Source organism: Sarcophilus harrisii, chromosome 5, assembly GCF_902635505.1.
Source record: "Sarcophilus harrisii chromosome 5, mSarHar1.11, whole genome shotgun sequence".
Lineage (NCBI taxonomy): Eukaryota > Metazoa > Chordata > Mammalia > Dasyuromorphia > Dasyuridae > Sarcophilus > Sarcophilus harrisii.
In genome coordinates, this window is record NC_045430.1 from 103,517,249 (window position 1) to 103,541,986 (window position 24,738).

The following is a 24,738-nucleotide window of genomic DNA, read 5'->3' on the forward strand; positions in this document are numbered from 1 at the left end:
AGATATATATGGAAAGGGTGGCCAGAGAAGTAAGTCATATATGACTTTTTATGACCTCATCTGGGGTTTTCTTGGCAAAGAGTGGTTTGACATTTCCTTCTCCTGCTCATTTTACAGTTGAGGAACTAAAGCAAGCAAGGTTAAATTACTTGTCCAGGATTACATTGCTAGTGAATGTCTTTAGGGTATTACAGGGATAGGGAATGGAGTTATATCTTTCCCAGAAACAATGGTGGTATGGTAGTATTGATTTGCTAAATTGCACAGTAGATAATCAGGATATCTTCCCGAATTCAAATTTGGCTTCAGGCTCTTTGCTAGCTGTGTGACTCTGGGCAAGTCACTTCACCCTGTTTGCCTCAGTTCCCAATCTTTCAAATGATCTGTAGAAAGAAATGGCAGATCACTTAAGTATCTTTGCTAAAAAAAAAATCTGAATTGAGTTGTAAAAAGTTAGATATGACTGAAATGGCTCAACAAAAACAAAATTATTGATTTGATTACTGTGCCAAAATCACAAAGTCAGAAGGGGCTGAGAAGAGAAGAATGGCAAGGTTGAATGGCAAGATTGCCAGGGTTGGCAAATGATTAAAATATGAAGCTTTGTCTGGAGTCAACCAGGTCCAGTGGGTTACCAGAGTTTGCCCTTCCCACTAGCACCAACCAATCATGGGCCCCAGTGCAACTGTTCCAGAACTGAATTGATTAACTCCCTGCAGGACTGACTATCCTCAGTACTTAGCACAGTTTAACTCTAGAAAGGTCTGCAAGAGTCAAAAGCCACTTCACAGTGGAGATGGGCAGGTTAAAATGTTGATCAATATGTTTGTCACTAACAATCTAGCTTTAATTTAATTTCTCCCTCGTGCCTCTATCCTAGAGGCAATTTGGTAACAGTGGAAAGAATATTGGAATATTGGTCAAAGGTCTTCAGTGGTGTGCCCTAGATAACATTTTTCCTACTGGATGGCAGACAGGGTGTAGAAAGATGCTAACAGACTAGATTACTGGGTCCCACAAATACATTTTTTTGTGATTTCATTGGTGTGGAGGAAGAACATTTTCTGTCCATACAGATCAGTCCTTGCTCTGCAGTTTAGTCTTCCAGAGCTGTCTGGGTCACTGAGAAGGTGACTTGTCCAAGCTCACACAGCCAACATGTCAGAGGAGACTTCATCAATCAGACTCCAAGCTCAGCTCTCCCTAGTACGCCATTCTGCCTTTCAAAAAATATATTAATTAATGTCAAGTTAACCCTCAGTATTAAAACCAATTTCCTAAGTACAAGATGGTGAAAACTGATTTAGACTTCAGTTCATCTGGAAAAGATCCATAGGTTTTAATGCAATGCAAGCCTAACTCCCCTGGACTAGGTGGTATAGTAAATGCTAGGCCCGGAGATAAGGATCCCTCAATTCAAATCCAGCCTCAGACACTAGCTAGCTGTCACTTAATCCCCACCTCAGTTTCCTCAACCTTAAAATGGAGATAATAACATCTACCTCAATCAATTATTTGTAAAGTACTTAGCACGATGCCTCACACACAGTAGGTAGGTACTGCATAAATGCTGTTTAACATGAATCAGTAATTTGATTTATAAGAGAGCTAAGGCAATCTTAGGCAGCATAAAGATAAAGCATAAAGCACAAGACCAGCAACTTTACTCTGCCCTCTGCCCTGATCAGACCTCATCTGGAGCATGTTGTTCTCTGTGGGGGGCATCCCATTGTAGGAAGAGCAGTGTTGAGCTGGAAGGCAAAGGTGAAGGGCTTTGAGAATTCTCTATGAGAATTGGCTGACTAAACTGGGGGTATTTTTAAAGAAATGGGGACTTGAATGAAGGCCAGACAGGGTGAAAAGGGATTTAGCCTTTTCTGCTTTGGTCCCAGAGAGTAGTCCTAGAAGCAATGGGTGGAAATGGTAGAGGCAAGTTTGTTTCCATGTTAAGGAAAAACCTCCTACTAATTAGAACCATCTCCAGAGAAGAAATGGGCTGCTGCCTTGAGAGGCTCCCCTTCACTAGAGGGCTTCTAACAAAGGCTGGATGATTCTTGTTCAGGTACAGGTTGGATCAGATGATCTCCGAGATCTTTGCTTCTATAAGCAGGTTCAAATTGAAGCTTACAATTATATTAGATTGAACCTTCACTCATTTGTGAGACAAAGGGGTTGGTCCAAATGAGTGCTAAACCCCAGCTTCTTAAACAGATCTGTGTGGGATCTGAATGTGGAGGTCACAAAATCATGATTTATTATCAGTAAATGTTTGATTTATATACCCACATACCCAAGATCAGATAAAAATTTCTCAGGCAAAAGGAGGTCACAGGTAGAAAAAATATAAGAAACCCAGCTCTGAAGCTCCTTCCAAAACTGATATTCTGTGATGCCCTATCTATCTATCCATTGTGAGTTGTTGTTTCTTACCTCTGCCTTTTTTCTATCATGGTAGTAAATAGGTAACATTTTCTTAGTTTTTTTAAGGCTTATACAGTGCTTTACTTACACATTTTCATCTGATCTTCAAAAAAGCCCCCAATGAGATTGTAACTCTAGGTTCTATCATCCCTGGCTACAGGAGAATACTGAGTCTGCAACACTAAGTGACTTACAGTTAGTAGGTGTTGGAAATGATTTGTGAATCTGGGTGACCCGACTCCATGTCTGGCTTCTGCTTTCTTGTGTTTTTTTATACAAAAGAAAAGTACACATGAGCTAGCTAATGTGCTAGCTTTGAGCACATGAAACCTCTTATTATTATACCTATTTTTGCTTCTCTCTTCTATTCAATATTCTTTAAATTTTTATTATTGGCAGCAGTGGATAGGAGCGCTGGATCCAGAGTTCAAATACATCCCAAGGCTCATTTCTTTTCCAGGCTCAATTTACTCATCTGCAAAATGGGGATGACACCTACCCCTCAGAGTTTGTAAACTTCTTTACAAATGCTAGCTATTATTATTTAATTATTAATTCTTAACCTAACATGGCATACTGGGAAGAGTACCAGGAGTTAGGAAATCTGAATATTAGTTTGGGGAATGGACCTTGGATAAGTCCACTTAATTTCTCCAAACCTCAGTTTCCTTATCCATGAAATTAGATCTCTGCACTGCATGATGAAAAGGCCATTTCTCAGCTCTCAAGTTAGATAAATCATCTTTCATCTGTTCATCCATGTCTGCCTCTGGCTCCTTACCCAGACTGTTCCTGTTCATCATAAGACTTTTTAAACAAATGGAGAAACAGATGTTAATGCAAAGGACGACTCCACAGCCTTATACTAGTCTTATAACTTACACCACCCTCTTTGCTGTTCCTTACTCATGACTCACCATCTCCCAACTCCATTGACAGTTCTAATCTGTCCCTCGTCATTTGCACCTGCTAGCTTTCTTGGTTTCCTTCAAATTCAACTAAAATTCCCCTTCTTTAAGAAAAAAAAAGCTTTTCCAATTCTTCCTTTATCTCTGGGCTGTCCCTCTGAGATTATCTGTGACTTACCCAGCACACAGCCTACCTGTATATGTAGTTCTTTGCATACCCTCCTTGACAGCAGAGGCTATTTTTTGTCTTACTTTGTTATTTTCAGTACTTAGCACAGTGCCTGACCCACAGTAAATGTTTAATAAATGCTAGCTGATCGTTTAATTTGATCTTTTAAACTTCCTACCCTTCCTCTATGTAATGAGGGGTATCAGTAAATATTTATTCAGTGCCTACATGGTATATATTTTACACACTGAAAATTGACCAGGATCCCCATCACCAAGTTTACAATCGAATCTATTAGTTAAAGGTAGAGATTACTATTATTAGATCAAAGATCTACTTATTGTTACTAGTGAGAAATGTAATACATCAATGAACTAAACATATTTAATGACATCATCATTTTTTTTAAACTATTGTCCCTTTACACGTGAAGAGAGCTTATTCTAATTCACATTGATTTTTATGTAGATAGCAGCTAGTTGGAAATGATTCTTGAAGACACTGACCTTGAAGCTATTGGAAGGCTTTGAAGCCACATGATGTGACTCAGTCCTTGTAGTACAACACACAGAAAAGATTGCTATGAAAAGAACTCTCTTCTTTGACTTTACATATAAACAGGTACCAATTCTGATTTTATTCATCATATTAACATACAATAATGTTCATGACACAAAGTGAGAAATGCACAATTTTTAACCATGTAGCTTGCCTTACACCCAAAGAATATTATATTCAGATTCATGTACACAATGTACACATTTGATCCACCTTTTACAAATGTCCTAAAACCATTTCCAGCATTTCTCATAGAATTCTAGTTGGTCTTTTTTTGTTGTTTCGATTTTGTTTTGTTTTTAATCACCATCCTGTGTAGCACTAAATAGGCTCTAAAGCTTACCCTAAGAATGGATTCTTGAGTGCGAGTACCAACCACGCCACCCAGAGTTGTCTGAGTGGTCCAGAAGGCCATACTTTCAATGCTGAAGAGCTGATGATGTGATATTAGCTATTAGGCCTGTTGGTTATGTTGTGACACCATTTCAGAGCTGCATGAAGAGAAACCCCAGGGAGAGGTCTGTGATTTGGGTTTCTGCTGATACATTTTTGTTGTTGTTAAGATATAAAGTCGTACAAACCTTCCTGAAAAGTCCGTAAGGTTGAAACTATTAACATTTAAGTCTGACAGTTGAGACTGAGATTTGGACACCTGATTGTCCACATGTACATATTATTCATATCAATGAATGATTTGTGTCCATTCATCAACTTGAATAATGAGCAGTTTAATAGTTGATATGTATCAAGAGAACAGTAACAGTACACATTCAGAACGTCTGTCTGTGTAAAACCTTGAGAATGGGTCTATGTCAAACATTCGAACTCTGCATAACAGAAACCAAGTGGCACACTGAGCAGTTTATTCCCTCTCTACCTGCATTTCATTCATATGCAACAACTGGGTCACTACTTGCACTTATGAAACCCTCACACTCATCATGATCAAGTTCAGTCATCTTCGAATCATTCCGTTCTGTGCTGGATTTTTGCAATCACCACAGGAAATGTAAGTCACATCCTGGTCAAAAAAGACCTGTCCATTTCTCAACATATAAAAAACCTGAGATTTGAGTCAGCAACTAGCTACCCTTGAAGAGGATAAAAAGAAGAAACAAAAGAAAACAAAACAAAAAAAAAAACCCCAAGTTGCTGACATGAATTAAGGCTTCAAATGAGGACCACATTGTAGTTGACAAGACTCAAGCTTAAAAAGTTTAAAAGTAAATAAGTGATATCCCTTTCATACCTGCCATAATCACTTTAAATTTTCAGCTGCCTCGAGTGATTGGCCATACAGTGATTACGGCTCAGGACTGAGTACTCTTTTTTTCTTGCCCCAAGCTACCAAAATAACAAGGGTATTTGCTTTTGAGAATTGCTTGGGGATGGCCATCAGCTATGGTACCACTGTTAGGCGAATACTACATTTTCCCAGATGGAACATATACCAAAAAAAAGAAGTGCTGCCAGGGAAACAAATACATTCTCCTTTTCCTTTCCATTAAATTCTTCCATAGATTTTCTCCCTCTTTTGTCTGGCTTTCCTGTTTAAAAAAAAATGTCTTCGGGTTGCACAGTGATTAAACTCATATTAAGAGCAGTGGAAAACATGCTGCTAGGCCTAGAACACCTGAGCCGTTGCTGTTGCCACCAAACATACTTTTGGTTTTACAGAAAACACAATGGTTAGTGATCTCATTTTTTAAAATTCCATTTTGATCTGCTGGATGGATGTTGACTTGGCTAACCACCCAACTGTTGTTTAAATCAGTAGAGTGCCTGATTCCTAGCTATTTAAATGAACTACAAAATGGTTTTCAGTCTTTTCCTTCCCAAGCCAGAGAATAAAACCTTTTTTTTTTTTTTTAAACCCACTTTCATCTAGGCCCAACTGGAAATTTGTGCATAGACAGCTTAAATTGCCCTTAAAATTATGACTAGCTAACTACTTATTCACAATGCTTACAAAATCAGCTACCAGAAATGGGTAGCCATAAAAGCCCTAATTGTATTATCTGAGGTACTTGGTTTTTGCTCTTTATAAAGCAGCTCTTGGAAATCATCTAATGGCCTGTCCATTAGAATGATATTTTATGTCACTGGGTTTACTGAATGTTCAGATGGGCCTCTGCTTGAGTGAGTTCTTTCTTTTGGATTCACGACTATGTTTCTGTCCCTAATAGGGTCTACCCGCCTGACCCAAAAGCTGGCTCAGTTTCAGGGCTAAGGTGCACTGTAAAAGAATTGGGTAAGGACTAACTTTTGAGAATTATTAGTAGCACAACTTGGAAATGGTGCTGTCCTCTATTACCAATAAAGCTTTCTTTTATAAGAACAAGAGGATGTGCAATTTATCGCATACAACTGCTTCATCTGTCCAGGGGGAAAAAAATCTTAAACATCTGCCCTTCCACTTTTAACTGGGAGAAAAATTAGCTGCTCTCCCACATGTAGACATTAGAGTAAGAGAAAACAGCTTTTACACCAAAGCCCCACTTTCCAAAAATATCTATGTCCATACATATATTTCAGATTTACAGGGAATTTTTTTTTTTTTTTTCATTAAACAGGAAGATAAAAATCTCCAAAGTCCACATGTCCTTGTTGTCTCAGGATACTTCAATGATTTCCATACTACCTGAAAAGCTTGACTGGCTGCCTACTTTTCCTAATTCTTCCCGTGACCTGTTCTCTGACATTATGCTCTCTCCAAATTCCATCTGGCAGCTTCTGCGTTTCAGCTGCTTTTCAAAAGGGCTCTCCTCGTGCCAGCTCCGCCGCGAGTCAGCCCGGTCACTCGGCTTCTGCCGCCTGCGTACGGAAAAGGCCTGGTCACTGCAAGTAGGCAGCTGGCTACAGCTATAGGCGGAGTACCTGGAGCTGCCCCCGTAGATGGCAGAAGTCGAGTAGAAGTGAGAGGACTCGGTGGCAAAGTACCAGCTATTGGTCAAGGAAGGGGTGGAAGCTTGGGGAGCCAAGATGTCTGAGTGCCAGCCCTTGAGACCCAGCCCGGCAGCGGACTTGGCCAGATGCTGTTGGCTTGTAGAAAGGCCAAACAGGAAATTGGTGCGGTAGTTGTCCTCCACGCTCCCGCTTCGGTGCAGCGGGGACAGGAGGGGCCTTTGGGCGCCATTCCCACTGTTGGTTCTTCCGGGGTGCAACCTCTTGGTCTGGCTTTCTGACTGCCAAGTAGGCTGGGTCTTCTTGGGGATGGAAGCTTCCTCCTTGTCCGGACTGGTCTCTGGAGTCTGTTCAGACACTTCCTGAACTGGAGAGAACTGGCACAGTTTACTGCTTCCCTCCAAAGCACTAGAGGGTTTGTAGTATTCCAGAGTGTCCTCAGAGGAGGGAAAGCTATGTAAAGACGCCGCCATACTGGAGGAGTAGGAAACCGATTTGATGTCTAGAGAGAAAGAACGCTTGAGTTTGTTGCTGTCTTCTAGCGTGTCTGAAGACATGTGGAGTCCGTTGATTCCCTGTACCAGTGGACTGTCCTCAAAGGACGCTAGCTGCATGCCTGGAAGACCCACAGGGTGCACGGACCTCTGCCCCATTGTGTCTGAGGTAGCAGATTGGGTACTAAGGGCGGGTTCACTGTTTTGTGCTCCTTCTGAAGCGGTGGCGACAAATTCACTGGCTTTCTCCAAGTGCAGAAGTTTAAGCTTGCCTTTTGTACCCAATGCGCCAGTCTGGTTCTTAATCTTTTTCTCATAGTCTAGCAGTTGGCCCAAAAAATTGAAATTTGGAGAAATCGTTGGCCTTTTTTCTTTCACAAATCTGATGGATAGAAGGAAAAACGTTAAACTTTTTTTTTTTTCCTTTTAAACATAGTATCAGGAATTAAAATCTTGGGAAACACTTCAGCCAAATCAACATGATACTCTGTGGGTGACAACTTTGGAAGCTAAAACAGATTAAACATTAATGGAGAAACTTCAGCCTAAAGAACATTTTTCTTCACAGGAAAATCTCCAACACATTAACAGGCAAGAGTAGAGTGATAAAAATGGGTGATACTAGACATCATGGTGCCTTTCCATGTAATAGGAAGACTAGTACCCAGTGCCTTTAAGCTATTGTGCCAGAAGAATTATTTTCTTTTCTTTCTTTCTTTTAATTAAAGCTTTTTATTTTCAAAACATATGCATGGATGATTTTCAATATTCACCCTTGAAAACCCTTGTGTTCCAATTTTTTTCCCTCCCTTCCCTTCACCCCCTTCCCTAGATGACAAGTAATCCAACATATGTTAAACATGTGCAATTCCAGAAGAATTATTTTCAAGGAATGGTAATTAAAACTGGAACTGATGTTAGAGGTGCTGAAATTGGTCTCACCATCAAGGTTCGGATTAGGAGCACCAGAAGGTTCAGAGAGCTTATACACCATTGACACATTTGGTTGTGGCAGAGGTTCACTAATGCTTCCATTTCACTGTGTGACTCATCAGGATGCTATAATCATGTCTTCAAGGCCTTTCAACAAAGTTCAAGATTTTAATTAGAGAAAAAGGCATTAAATGTCCAAGACATTGAAAGGCTCATTTCCAACACATTTTGGTGCTCAAGGTGACTAGATGAGAAAGCTTGTGAATGAGTGCTCAAGTTTAAGCCTTTCCACAGAAAATCCTCACTAACACCAAGTTGGTCAAAAGGGGAACAAGGGAAGGCAAGAGAAGCATCCACAGCAGTAAAAGACTCAGAGAAGCTATCAAAATCTCTCCATGGCTTTTTTATGTCAGAAAAGGTGCAGTTTCTTCAAAACTTAATATATAGAATTATGGTGACAATTTGCTTTTTGAATGGAGAAAACTAAGGAAAAACAATCCCTCTGAAATAAAATAGTTCAAAACAAAAGAAGAGATTCAAGCAATTGGTTGAACATTAATTTGAGTATAAAGAGAGAAATCCAAATAATTTAGCAACTCAAGTTGAGATAACAGAATTTATTTTGTTGGCTTTCATAAATGGCTCAAAATAGGTTACAGAAAGAAACAGGGGGACGTTGACACTGTGTTTTCTCCTTTAGTAGTTATTTAAATATGTTTATCAGTGTGACAAGAAAGAACTGAACTGCCAACAACCTATGCTGTCTAGAATCCTATATAATTGTCACTTGTCACAAACTTTTCTCCTAGAAAGTCCTTATCTATCAAAATCCAACCGCAGTCCCTATGAGATCAGAGCTTCCAACTTTGCCCACTACTCACTCCCTGCTAGGAAACTGGTGGTACCTTCATTTCCTTGCCCTACATTTGGAATAAAACAGTAGAGAGCAGATCAAACTCTGCACAACTATTGTGTTGCTGGCAAAAAGTAGAGTGCATACCCCTCAATGAACCCTACAGGGTTCAGCATTTAGGTGTATCATTCAATCTTTCTACTCTGAAAACTGCTCAAAAGATGATTTCTCATCTCTTGTACAAAGGGAGTCATATCGGATGTCAAGAAAAGGGCATATCGTGAGCCGTCGATCACATACATGCCAATGTTGATTTTAATGGGTGAAAAAATTATATCTTCCCTTGATTTGAGTTAGAAATAAACTGGATTAACAGTGGATGATTTAATATGTCTGAAATTTATTAAATTTCACTGGAAATGAGTTAATGTTGACTTAATACTTAGTAACAAAAATGGCATCTTTCCCAGTTTTTGAAAGCTCATATTTAAATCCAAAGCAACTAGTAAAGAGCATTGTTCAAAGGATCACAGCTCCTATTATTCTAGTTAGTAAAAGTCCATTCAATGGTAGTCATATAACATAAAGTGATCTTAAGGAAGGTCCCGCCATGTTGGACAGTCACCCAGGGAAGCTCAATCAAATCACATGGACAAGAACAGTATAAATGTTCACAAGTTGTGGATGCTCTGTATTAATAGAGAAAATACTCATAACATTGAGATTATAGATCCAATTAAGTACTATTGATGGAAAAACATTTGTATTTCACTTCATTTAGTCATCGCTCCCCTTTGTATGGGGCTTTTATGTTTACAATCAGGCTCTGAGGTAGTAGATTGGTTTGTGATGAAGGTCAGTTACTGAAGGGTACCTTAGGCCTTTGACTTGAAAATTTCTGACCTTTCTACTTCACTCTTTTATTTTTCCATAGACTACCAATACAAGAATCCATAAGCAAGGCAGCTGATGGCACCATGGATACAGTTCCAGATCTGGAATCAGGAAGATCTGCATTTAAATCCAGGCTGAGACACTTAGTATTTGTGGAACCCTGGATAAATCACTTAAACCAGTTTGCCTGAATTTCTTCACCTGTTAAATAAGGATGCTAATAGCCCCTAAATCCCAGTGTTGTTGTGAGAATCAAATGAGATAATATATGCAAAAAGTGCTTAGCATGGTACCTAGTACATATTAGGCACTTAAAATGTTTATTCTCTCCCTTCTCCCCCAAGATGAAGTCAGTTCTTTATCCTTACCTGTAGGCTTCATCTAAGGACATATCCATCCTCTTCATGATGTAGGCAATAGCAATTGTGGCAGAGCGAGAAATTCCAGCCAAGCAGTGTACCAGCACACATCCGTTAGAGGCTTTTGCTTTCTCTAAACAAGAATCACATTCAAGAAATGTCACTCACAAAGGCTTTGCAATAAGCATCATTTTAAAAAGAAAACAGAAGACTTCAGAAGAGTTAAGTGATTTGATTTATAATCCAGCTTACCTACTTCCCTATTTCAGTGTTTTTGCCTAATGGTTCCCAACTCTATTGTTTTTGTCCCCATGCTGTCCTACCCTCCTTAATCTCAGAGGATGATTATGTAATAGTCCCCAAATCCATTTATATATCCTATAATTTTATCATGTTTATGTCACGAAATTAAGGTCATCGACTTGAATATGTTGACACAAACCTGAAAAGATTAGTTTGAGAATCACTTCATTATGTAGTAAATGCTTGAAAACTTTAAAAAAATTCATCTTTAAGTCAGTTTATCTACTTTTCCTAGTGTTTTTAAGTAGTTTTGCTCTGTTTAACAATTTCAACCAAAAAAAATATGGTATTTGTCACTGGTAACAATAAGTGGGAGACAACCCCCCACCCCTGCTTTGGGAGTTTAGTAGAAAAGTAAAATTACTATCTCATCACAACAGTCTTCTATTTGCACTGCAGTATCGGGAGCAAGAACTTTGAATTCTATTGCTGGAATATCTAAGGCTTAAAGCATTTTTGTATGTAAATGATTGATATTAAACCATATTTTCATGAGGAAGGCATTATGAATGATTCAGTCATGCTGTTCAGACTTAAAGCAATTTACATTTTATGTAAAGTACTAGACACAATCCTAAATCAGCAAAATGGTTTCATTTCCAGTATTGACTGCCAAGGAATAAAACTGTCACCCTCTTTACTTAGGTTTTTTTTTTTTTTTAAATACATGACCAAACCGTTATTTTGCTGTACAGAAAGAATCAGACTCTGAAATATTGTACAATTAGCTTGTGAAGGAAATAAAAAATGCAGGTGGGCAAAAATATAGGGATTGGGAATTCAATGTAATGGTTTTTAGTCATCTCCCAGAGTTCTTTCTCTGGACATAGCTGGTTCAGTTCACTAATGCTCCATTGGAAATGATTTGGTTGATCTCATTGCTGAGGATGGCCAGGTCCATCAGAACTGGTGCATCATCTAGTATTATTGTTGAAGTATATAATGATCTCCTGGTCCTGCTCATTTCACTCAGCATCAGTTCGTGCAAGTCTCTCCAGGCCTTTCTGAAATCCTCCTGTTGGTAATTTCTTACAGAACAATAATATTCCATAATATTCATATACCACAATTTATTCAGCCATTCTCCAACTGATGGGCATCTATTCAGTTTCCAGTTTCTAGCCACTACAAAGAGGGCTGCCACAAACATTCGTGCACATACAGGTCCCTTTCCCTTCTTTAGTATCTTTTTGGGATATAAGCCCAGTATTTATTTAGGTTTTAGTGGATATTATACTTAATGGGTGATCACCTCGATTTAAAAAAAAATTATTTTAAATTTATTTTATTTAAAAAAAAGAGTAAAAGGAAAGCAAAACAAAACACTGTCATGTGCCCAGCAGAATATCAGGGAGGTTTCAAAAAAATATATTAATAAATTGCCAATTCAAGAAAGGATAATAACAGAAGAAATTATTCACAAATATCCATCTTTGCTTCCTTGTAGGTTATTCTTTTGTTCTCTGCTGCACACTTTTTTTTTTACTTTATTCTTTTTTTCCCCTTTCATCCTCCCCACCTCCGCCAAGCAGGCTATAGTTAAGAAGGATATATTTATGTTTACATATATACACTTCCCCTCCTTACTCCCATACATGTTTTTCCTATCCCTGTTCATTCTTTGTTTTGATTCTGCTCCTTAACTTGCCTTGTTATTGCTTAACCTCCCCCTACATATGGATCCCTCCCTTGTCTTCATCCCCCCACTCTTCGCTTCCCTTCCTCTCCTTCCTTCCCCCCTTATTTCTTTATAAATGTTGGAAGGTGCTATACCTTCATATATATATGTGGTGTGTATATATATATATATATATATATATGCCTATTTAACCCATGTGAGCAGGTTTTCACAGTTATGAACCCTCTTCCCTCCCTAATGACTCTGCATCTATTCTTCCTCTGCACCTCATTTGTATAACATAATTACTATTTTAACTCTGTCCCAATCTTTATTTTCAGCTATCCAATTGTTGATGTCAATCTTGAACATATGGCATACATTTCCATCTTAAAAAAAAAAAAAAGAATTTGTCCATGTTAAATTCCTTGAAATTGATCTTGGATATTGGTTTTTATATGTTAAATTTTCTATTGAGTTCAGGTTTGGTTGAAAGTCTCAAAAAATCTTCAAGATCATTAAATGTCCATTTTAAAAAAAAAATAAAGCTTTTTATTTTCAAAACATACGCATGGATAATTTTCAACATTCACCCTTGCAAAACTTGTGTTCCAAATTTTTTCCCTCCCTTCACTGAGTGACTTACACTCAGTCCCCATAGTTCTCTCTCTGGATGCAGATGGCTCTATGGCCAGATGGCAGATAAGACCTTTGGAACTGGCCTAAATCACCTTGCTGTTGAAAAGAGCTGTGTCCATCAGAATTGATTGTTGTATAATTTTGGAATTGCCAAGTATAAGGGTCTTCTACTTCTGCTCAGGTCACTTAGCATCACTTCATACAAGTCTCTCCAGGCCTTTCTAAAATTATCCTAATGATTGTTTCTTACAGAACAATAATATTCCATTATATTCATACACCATAACTTATTCATCCATTCTCCAATTGATGGGCATCCACTCAGTTTCCAGTTTTTTGCCACTATAAAAATGGCTGCCACAAACATTTTTGCACAAGTGAGTCCCTTTCCCTCTTTTAAGATCTCTCTGGGATATGAGCCCAGTAGTAACATTGTTGGATCAAAGGTTACGCACAGTTTGTTAACTTTATTGAGCATAATTCCAAATTGCTCCAAATAATGGTTGCATTTGTTCACAATTCCACCAACAATGGATTGATGTCCCAGTTTTCCCACACCCCCTCCAACATTTATCATTATCTTTTCCTGTCATCTTAGCCAATCTGAGAGGTGTGTAGTGGTATCTCAGAGTTGTCTTAATTTGCATTTCTCTGACCAATAGTGATTTAGAGCACCTTTTCAAATGGAATGTCCTTTTTTTTTTTAATTTAACATTAAGGGATAATTTTGCTGGATATAATATTTTTGGCTACAGGTCAAGTTCTTTTGATTGCCAGTAGATATGACTCCAGGACCTGCCATCTTTTATTGTAGTGGCTGATAAGTCCTGTACAATTCTAATTGTAGCTCCAGTGTATTTGAATTTTTTTTTTCTTGTTTCTTGCAAAATATTCTCTTTATTCTGGGGGTTTCAAAATTTGGCAATATTCCTATGTGTTATCCACAAAGAATCTCTTTGAGGTGGTGATTGGTAGACTTTTTCTATTTCTACTTTCATGTTTTATCACTCTAGGATAATTTTCTTGGATTATTTCTTGCATTATTGTGTCAAGGTTCTTTTTTTTGACCACAGCTTTCAGGTAGTCCAGTTATTCTTATATTTTCCATTCCTGATCTGTTCTCCAAATGAATTGTTTTTATGTTGCACATTCTGTTCTATTTTTTTCATTATTTATATTCTGTTTTGTTATTTCTTGATTCTTATAGCTTCACTGACTTCCCCTTGCCCAACTCTAATTTTCAAAGAATTATTTTTGTCTTTAAGACTCTGTATCTCCTTTTCTAGTTCGTTAACATTTTTTCCCCCATCTTGTATTTCTTGGATGGTTTTTAGTGTATTTTAGGTTTTAAAAATTCTCTTTTGAGTTCTTCTATAAATTTTCTCTGGGCAGGGAGCCATTTCATGTGACTCTTTGGTTAAAAGCTTTTTTTACTTCAGTGTCCCCTGAAGATGAATCCGCTTTCCCTATTCCCAAAGTAAGTTTCTATGGTGGGGTTTTTTCTTCTTTGCCTGTTCATTTCTTATTTTTTATTTTTTTTTAATGAGAAGTATTGCTATAAGCACCTCTAATTGTGGGGTGAGAGGATGGTGCCTCTAGCTTTATTTCAACTCTCCCCTCTGACCTGGCACCCCAAACCAAGAGCTCCCCCCTCCAGCAAATGCCCGAAACCAGCAGCATCCCTGCCCCCACTGCTTCTTTGCTCAAAGGTGGGCTGCTTCCTTCTTGCCCAGGGCTGCATCCCTGCAGCACAGCCGGGCCTGTCCTTCCTAATGAGTCGAGGTTCCCATCACCAGCCTGGGTCTTTCTTCAGGTCTTCTCACATTGTACCAGGAGGACCCCTGTTAGATCTCAAGTCTTTGTGTGTTCACCCTGAAGTGCAAATTTGTTCTGTTTGAAGGGGAAATCTGGAGAGCTTGAAATTTACCAACCTATTGAGCCCTTCAAAATCTCCCCTCCCTCCTGCCATCTTAAATTTTAAAAGTCCCATAGACCAGATCTATATAACACTGAATGACCCAAAGAGATGACAAAGAGTGAGTTTACAAGGCTAAAAAATAAATTAACAAACATATCTATTTTGGCTGCTTATCTGTAAGCACTAAAATTAATTTATTCATTATTCAACACAACATTTGTTGTTGTTGCTTGTCCTTTGTTCCCTTCAGGGAAGTCTCTAAGGTCCCTTTTTAGCCTTGCTCTCTGTGATTCCATGTCCAAATTATAAATTCCTTGTGGATTAGAGGCTATCTTTTATACTTCTCTTGAAGTGATAAAGAGCCTAATTGAAGCTGCAGGTGTTAGTTAAGGTATACAGTATTAACTGGTTGATAATTATTGAAAATTAATCATCAGAGTAAAATGGGGTTATCTGAGAAAGGCTACTGAAAAAAAGAGGTCAATATTGACTAGCAGAGAAGAAAGTGCTTGGTGCAAAGGCATAGTAATGGAGGAATAGGCAGAACTCGAGAGGAAATATAAGTTTGGCTGGGGCAAAAAGGCCATGTTGGGAAGAAATAATTTGCAAAAGTTCTAAGTAGCTTTTGAAAGGTCTTGAACATTAACTTGAGAACTTTAGCTTTTATGATAAGTAGTAGGGATCCACTTGATGTTCTTGAGTTCTCTCCTTTCTTGATGAAAACAAATAAGAAATGAAAACAGAAGAGAAAAATCACTGGAGAATTGAGGCATAAAAAAGAAGCTAAAAAGGATAAAGGAATTAGAAGGGGAGAGCAGGATCAGGTAAAAAAAAATTTAAGACTGCAGAGACTGCAGTGAATGTCTGAAGTGAAAAGGGGAGGGGGCAAGTGCTAGATCTCAATTTTCTCAGTGAAATAATTATAAAATTATACTTCATAAGGTATAATTTTATAAAATTATACTTTATAATACTTAATTATGAAATTATAAAATTATAAACTTAATTATAAATATAATTAAATCATACTTTTCCTATATACATTTACATATAGAAACATGTCACTATGTATTTACATGCATATAAACATACATATGAACTTAGATACACATATATTAATGTTCTATGTTCTATAATCACAGAATTCCAGCCGCAAGTTACAGTTAGCTCAGAGACCATTTAGCTCAACCCTATTATTTCATAGATGAAAAAGCTGCATACAGAAGATTAAATAACGTACCTAGTTAGTGGTTGAAATAGGCCTGAAATCTGGGTCACCTAATTCCCAATGTTCTTTCCGTTACATGTGGTATACTCAGTCTCCCAATGATGCATAATGAAAAGTAATCATGATACCTGACATTTGAATACTAGAAATTATATTAGATTTTGAAAGTCCTTCTATATTATAATATCAGTTAATATAAGCCAGATCCCAAGTTTCCCTCAACAAACATTTAAATTTCATAAAGTGAAAAAGAGCAATGGGGCTTATTATTATTATTATAAGACTTTGGCTATATGTTCCCACCCTGAAGATATATTCATTCTGTGGACATGACCAACCACCATAAATTAAAGAGAAGGGTGAGCAATTATTCAATGAATTCAGGCTGGATTTTAAAAGTAGGCTTGTTTTTTTTTTTTTTTTTTGTTGTTGTTGTTGTTGTAAATTACATATGAGAATAAGATTAGTGTCACATAAAACAATGAAAATATATCAACAAACAGTAGGGATTGTTTCTTTATTTGAATCCTTAGGGTATAGCACTGTATAACATAGTAGGTGTTTAATAAATCCTTTTTAATTGATAGATGGAAATTTTTGGCCCAGAACTGGGGAAAAAAAACAAAAACAACTTTCCTTGTAACAACAAAACATTTTTTTCTTTGTAGGAGTGAATATAAAGGAGAACAGAATAAAAGTTTGGAAGGAAAATAAAAGGTTGGGGAAGAACATTTTGTATAGTACTGTTTCTATTTTAACAGCCACTCAAAAGCTTAAAAGATACTAGGATTTACATGGACTGACTTTATACTGCTTCAAAGATGGGTTCTAAAACCAGAGTTGAAACTGAAATTAAGAATCCAAATTCTCTTGAAGCAATGGTTTGGAAATAGGCTCCGCAATCCCGCCAGGTAGTTACTTTTAAAAAAGTAACAAAGAAAGTACAACACCATGCTGTATGCTGCTTAGGTACATTAAGTCTATGTTAAATTTAGTTCGCTTCTTTTTACTAATCAGAGATTCTTAACATGAGGTCTTTAGATTAATTTTATTTTATTTTTTGGGACGCATATTAAAAATATTTTGACAAAATGAAAATTTAATATATTTGGGTTCTTTTGCAATCCTATAAATTTTATTTTAAGCATTTAAAAACATTATTCTGAGAGGGGTCCATAGGCTTCACCAGACTGCTCTATTAATATTATAAATTATAACATTAAACAACATCAAAAAAAGGTTAAGAACCCCTGCCCTAAACAAAAATTAAGACTCATGGTGATTTTACAACTTAAAAGCTTGAAAGACAGTCATATTCTCCAAAAGGAGGGGCTGGGGGGGGTGGAGGGTTGAAGGGATGTCTCATTTCCTCAAGGAAAACATAAAAGGATATTAACTTTGGTTTGTAGTTTTTAAAAGTGTATTGTGCTTTTGGAAATGTTTTACCTAATTGTATTTCTGACTGTTTACCATCTTAGAAGATACAGGGAAGAGCAGAATTTAGAACTCCAAACTATCTATCTATCTATTTATCTATCTCTCTATCAGTAGGTGTGTGTGTCTGTGTGTATGGATGTATATGAAGAAAGAAAAGAATTTTCATTCTACAGAAACTAATTCTAACTGATTTGTGATGACTTAGAGGTTAAGAACTAGACCATGTTCCAGACATGACTCACCAGGCCTATTAACAACTAGACCCCATAGGCTAAGTACAATTCTAGAAATGTCATGTCAGCAAGTAAGGTTCACAGACAATAAAGCTTTGAAACTACACTGGTCTCAGTGGAAAACACTATGGTACAGGTAAAAAAAAAAAAAAATCCCTTAAAAAAATCTCTAAAAGGGACCAATTACATTCTTTGATTGAATTGGAGTTTTATTGTTTCTAAAAATCTGGAAATCTTGTTATGCAGTGATTTTTGTTGTAACATAATTTATTTGAATCTGAACTCATCTTGGAGGGAAAAAAAGCTAAAATAAATTTTAAAATTAACATATTTTAATTTAATAATAATCAAATTATATATTAAATATATTAAGTTAAATTTTAAAGCTACTTCAGTGAATGTATAAATTCCTTTTATCAACCATTAGTTTCTTTTTCAAGTTCCCAAAGATGATTTTTTAGAATAATACAAAGAAACCCCCCCCCCCCCAAATCAACCTAGTCCCCAAAGTCTGACTTCCCAGTACTTGGAAAAGTATTATCACAGTGTTCTCTCTGATGAAAGCATCAAGCTAGCTATCACATCACAAGAACAATCCCCTAGGATTTATGTGGCACTCACACGTTTAACCTTTGACCAATAATGAGGTAAGCAGCATCATGTGGTTTTTAAGCTTTGTAAATCCTTAGAATAGACTGCTTTTCCTTCTTGTTTTCCCTTTGAAAGACAACCACCATTTAAAATCTATGCCAGAGAGTCTGTTGATATTAGCTGAGCTACTTACCAATGAAATCGACCGATTTGTCTAGCCATGGCAAAATTTTCTCACAAAAGCTGTCATTCACAGGCACTCGCAGGAAGTGAGATTCAGGGATGAAGTCAGGCTTTGGACAGGTATTGCTGGCATTTAATACATAACCAATCCCATTCTGTTGCATCAGCTCCTACACAAGAACGTCAATTTAGAGATATTCACTGACGTGATTAATTTAAAAGTAGGCTGTTTAAAGCAATGATCACAACTATCCTTAGAAAATTTTTAAAATTATAATTATCTATATTCTATAATTGAATTAAGTTTGTTCAATTCGTGAAATCTCAAACCTGAAATGGCACTTAAAAGACTTTAAAAATGGCACAAAAATGAAGATAGGTTGAAATGGTGTTTTTTAAGATTAAACATTATTATGTCTATTATTTTCACTGAAGACACACAGAAGTAAAGGGGAAAAAAATTCTTTAAGTGTGTCCTCAGATTATTAAGTTATACTAAGACAGGTATACCCATATACTTTGAATTCTATCTCCTGCTCTCAGTCTGACCATACTGGGGAGAGGCTGGGTAGATGCGTCCAAAGGTGGAAAGGTGCAAACCAAATAAGGATAGAAACTTCCATCCTCAGTTTCCATGTAACCTTCCAGCTCAGAGTGTTCTTCACAAAACTGCTGGCTTGGATTAATAATAAAATCTCATAATCATGATAGAGATTATTTCAAACATATTCTGAGTTCCTCAATCCACCTTCTACAAAACTGCCAAATTGATCCTCACCAAAGCATAAATCTGACCATGTAATTTGCCTTACTCAAAACTTGTAGTTGCTTCCTATTTTCTCTAAGATTAACACAAAAATCCTTAGGCTGAAATGAATAACTCAGAACTATAGGGGAAATTAAATGCAGAGAAAAAAATGAAGAGAAATGCCAAACAGCTCCTGGAGGTTAAGCCAAAGTATATACCTGCCCAGGATAAATTAAACTCTTGGCTCCTGTTTTCACAATACTATAAGGACCCCATATAACAGGAACTTGCATAGATATCTGAAAACAGTCAACTGATGTATAAAGTATTTAAATGGGTCTATGAGAGAAAGAAACCTAATAATCAGTTTATTCAGTTAATAACTGTCATCTCATCAATAAACTTGAAGTATCTTTTGCATTTAAAACACATTATGAGGCAATAGAAAGGCATCTAGGTGGCACAGTGAATAGAGCATGGGCCCTGGAGTCAGGAGTATTTCAGTTCAAATTTATCGTCAGGTATTTACGCTGTGTGACCCTGGGCAAGGCACTTAACCTTGTTTGCCTCTGTTTCCTCCTCTGTCAAAATGATCCAGAGAAGGGAATGCATTGCAAAACATTCCAGCATCTTAGCCAAGAAAACTCCAAAGGGATCATGAGTATTTGAACATGACTGAAAACAACTGAAAAACAATGAGGCAATGGATATAAAATGCTTTGAAAACTGACACACCAATGGTCCATTATTATTAATACTTTCCTAATTGAGTTGAAATGATATAAAAATTGAATCTGATTTTACCATAAACATGTTAATATAATAGGATCTTATATTATTGATGTGTTACCTGATCAGAGACATATGGAGCAATATTGAAGGGTGGCAACTGTTTAGCGTATATAATATATAAGGAAAGGAAAGGGGAACAGTGAGGACATTTTTTTTAGCACTTTAATATTTTGATAGTTGTGTGATCTCATTAGTGTAGATAATCCATTCACACACTAGTGCAGATCACAACTTATCCATTGTAACAAACAAGTCATCTTGAACAACAAAATAAGAAATTCCCACTTTTTCTAAGGCAGCCTCATCTATCTTTACATATCTCTGATGGGATATTGTTCTTGTTTTCTGGTAATACATGTACATTCATTTTTTGGAAAACATTTCATTATGAATCACATTGGGAGAGAAAAATCAGAACAAAAGGGAAAAACTACGAGAGAAAAGAAAAGCAGAAGAAAAAGAAATGAATATAGCATGTGTTGATTTACATTCAATGTCCTTTTTTAAAAATTTCAATAATATTTTATTTCTCCAATTACATGTAAAGATGTTTTTGTAAAATTTTGAGTTTAAATTTTTTTCCCTCCCATCCTCCTTCTCTTCCCTTCCCCCTCTCCCAGGACAGCAAGCAATCTGACAAAGGTTATACATGTGCAATCATTTTAAACATTTTTTCCATATTAGTCATGCCATGAAAGAAAAATCAGGACAAAAGGGAAAAACTACATGGAAAAAAAACAAACTTTAAAAAAGGTGAAAATAGTATGCTTTGATTTGCATTTAGTCTCCATAGTTTTCTCTCTGGAAGTAGATGTCATTTTCTATCCTATGTCTATTGGAATTGTCTTGGATCACTATTGCTAAGAACAGCTAAGTTTATCATAGCTGATCATCACATAATCTTGCTATTAAAGTATACAAAATGTTCTCCTGGTTCTGCTCACTTCACTCACATCAGTTCATGTCAGTCTAGGAAATTATTATTTACATCAAGTCTAAAAACACTTTTCCAACTTCTAGCCAATGCTCTTAGTTCCTATTTTCTAGTACAAAGCAGAACAAATCTTAAACCCTCTTCTCCATGTAGATCTTCAAATACTTGAAAACAGCTATCATCCCTCTCCTCCCAATTCCCTTCCCAAAATACTTTTATCAGGTGTTTAATTCATATTATTTAACTTTTTCTCTATCATTTTAAGTTTAAACAATAAACAAAACAACTAATTAAGCCCTGATTTGTAGCATTCATGATCTCTGACATGTATGTAAGCACTCAAATGAAAAATCAATCAGTCAGTGCCCTTCCAAAATGGTGAACCCAATACTCCCAATGTGGTCTAAGGTCAGGATATACATAGGATAAATCTCTCTGGTCCTGGTCACAATGCTTCTTTCACTGTTGTTTAAAACAGAATAAGCTTTTAAACTTCTCTTTTCTGAGAAAATTGGGGCCATTAAATACGAGCTCCTCTTCTCCCCATCTCTTCATCTCAAAATCCTTTGACATAATCTCAACTCCCTCCTTATCTTCTTGTCAAGGTTAGCTACTTTTGCATATCCCCTCCTATTTTCTCTAAAAGACTATTTCTACTACCATCTTCTTTTCACTCTAATCTTCAACTTCTTTTCTGCTAGTCTCTTTTCTACTTTAGAGATGCCAAATCTCTCCCTTCCTTAAAAAATTATTTTTAATAAACCCAACCTTCCCCTCCATTATTTTGTTTCACTTCCTTTCCAAACTCCTAAAAAACATGATTCATGGATGTTATCTCCACTTTCTCTGTTCTAACCCTTTATCCCTTTGCAGTCTGATTCTGACTTTATAAATGATATTTTCAAAGTTATCAATGATCCTTTTCTTTTTCATTTAATTTTTCAATTAATGAAATATATTCTCTCCCTCCCCTGGCCTTGGACTAAAAAGAGAAAAATAAGACCCTTGTAACAAATATACATATAGTCAAATGAAATAAATTCACTCACTAACCATGTTCAAACTAATGATCTCTGAATTGCCAAATCTTATGCTCTTTTTTTCAATTCCATTCTTCTATCTTCAGCATTGCTGACCAACTTCCATTCCTGGATATTCTTAATACAAATATTCTCCTAACAGTACCAAATAACTGAATCTTAGAATAGAACAATTTCTAACACTTTAAAATATCAATTTTTATGAACAGACATTTATTTCAGAAAATTCTACTCTCAAAAAGCAATGGAGATCTCTTTATAAGTTCTTTGTAAAACTTTTCATATTTTTACTCCAAATAAGCCAAAAGACAAAAGCCTCTGGATCATAAAATTTACAAGTACTCTGAGGATATTTTAGCAGACATCTTTTAGAAGATGGGGAGATAAAACAACTTGATAGCTTTCTGAAAAATTATCAAGGGAGACTTACATTGATGCCAATATTTTTTACACCTTTTCTTTAACAAATTTGTGATAGAAGTCAAACTATTTGTTTTTACTTTTATTTGTGATTAGGAAATCAAAATAGTCTAGGTGACCTATTGTGAGGCATGATATAAATGTTGTAAGCAATGAGATAGATTCATTAATCAACTAACATTTACCACTCAGCTACTAAAGGCAAAACAAGGTTCTAAGCAATGAATGGGGACCCAAAGACAAAAATTGCAATTCACTGATATTGTGGACTGTTTATACCAATTTGAAGGATCTTAGTGTTTGGAACCCTACCCAGACTTAAACTCTTAATTAACATTGTTGTTAACCCTTTCCATGATAACACCACTCTTTATATGAAAGAAATTTTAAAAGTATGAAGGCACATTCTGAATGAAGAAAATCCAATAAACAAAAATCTCAATTTACAAAACAGATCAATGAGGAGGTCCTTTGCTTCATAAAATAACTCTTTGCTTTACAAAAACATTCACCTTTAAATATACTTTAAATAAGTACACTTCAGGTATACTTAATGCTCATGTCCTTGAATCACTAAGCACTCAGCAGCAGCAGGGCTAGATTAGAGATTAAACATGATAAAGCACCTCTGAAATCACAATGCAATTCAAGAGGTAGTTTCTGATTTACAAAATGATTCATTTTATATCTGTCATATAAAATCAACTTATACACCAAATTCAAAAAATCACTACTTATAATTAAACATGGTTTGGTTTCAATGTGATCTCAGCAGCACAGTGGAAAGAATTGATTTTTGAGAAAATAATCCTGGCTCAACACTTATTAATTATATCACCATTATTTAACTTCTCAGAGGATAGTAATGTTTACACTACCTATACCATGAGGTTTTTCTAAATAAGGCTTTTCCTAAGCTTTAAGGATCTATCTAAAATGGCAGTTATCTTTCCACTCCTCCCAAGACAGTGACATAGTGAGAGGGCTGACTTTGCAGTTGGAATTTCTAAAGTTAAATCTGTGTAACCATGTTACTGAGTCACTTATCCTCTCAGTGTCCTAGGAAATTTTCTAAGACTGTAAATCACAGAGAAGATGCTGACCTATATGGGCAGAGGAAACTTCCACAGGTCTGGCAAGTTCCTTCTAAGTCTTCTTATCCACTCTTTTGGCTGCATCTTAGTTCATTTACCTGTGCTGCTGTCTGTATGCATATATTTCCATGCATGTAAATAGGGAGGTGTATGGATATATGTATATTAGTAGTTTATAATTCTTCAGCAGGATAAGAACAAGGAAAAAATTTGATATAATTTACTTTTTGTGACTATTGAAAGAGTATGGGATCTGGAGTCAGAAAAATTTGAGTTCAAATTCAGATCCAAACATTTACTAGCTATATAACCCTAGGCAAATCATTTATCCTCTGCTCGCCTTAATTTTTCTCATCTGTAAAATGCAGATAATAATAGCAGCATCTATCTTCCAGGGTCATAATGAGGATAAATGAGATAATTTTTAAAAAGTATTATATAAATGCTTATTTTTCCCTTCTCCTTCTTCCTATTTATTTATTATTTTTTGGTACTGAGCTAGGGAGGATTTCATCCACGTTGGAAATTCCCACTGTTAACTCTTTTTATGGATACTTATCAACAATATGTCTAACAAGGTTTTGCAAAGGTGAATGTTGAAAACTATCTTTACATGTATTTGGAAAAGTAAAATGCTGTCAAAGTAAAAAATAAAATAAAACAAGTAAAAAGCAAACAAAAAAGTATCTATAAGTTATAATGTTAAAAAACTGACGCTTAATTTAATTTGATTAATGAATTTGCCTGTGGTCACAAAGCTAGTAATGTGTCAGCTGCAAGAAGTCAACTTGAGTCCTCTTGATTTCAAGAGCGATACTCCATTCATTACTCCACAATGCTTTTCTTAGGTCCTTTTTGGGGATGGAGAGTAACTATAAAAGGGGAAATTTAATTCACAAACATATCTGATGATCTGATATTTACATCAGCATCTCTTGTATGAAGCTAAGGAAAAAAACAACAGCCATGATCTTAGGGGAATCATCAGGGCTCTAATAGTAGGAGGCTGGAAATGTAAAGAAAGCAAGGAGTCAGTAGTAGTAAGAAGGGAGAGGCTGAAAATAAAC

At 36.3% G+C, this 24,738-nt stretch overlaps 1 protein-coding gene across 1 annotated transcript in view; it reads right to left on the reverse strand.

The window, feature by feature from the left end:
• Window positions 1–4,113: 4,113 nt before the first annotated feature.
• The window catches only part of DUSP16 (dual specificity phosphatase 16), a 102,456-nt gene continuing 81,831 nt past the window's right edge, over window positions 4,114–24,738 (reverse strand). Inside the window, exons 5-7 of the mRNA XM_003771273.4 lie at window positions 18,654–18,813; window positions 10,503–10,626; window positions 4,114–7,836 (exon numbers count right to left, since the gene is read on the reverse strand). Coding sequence (XP_003771321.1) covers window positions 6,669–7,836; window positions 10,503–10,626; window positions 18,654–18,813 — 1,452 coding nt within the window. The 3' untranslated portion in view covers window positions 4,114–6,668. The remainder of the gene's footprint in view (window positions 7,837–10,502; window positions 10,627–18,653; window positions 18,814–24,738) is intronic.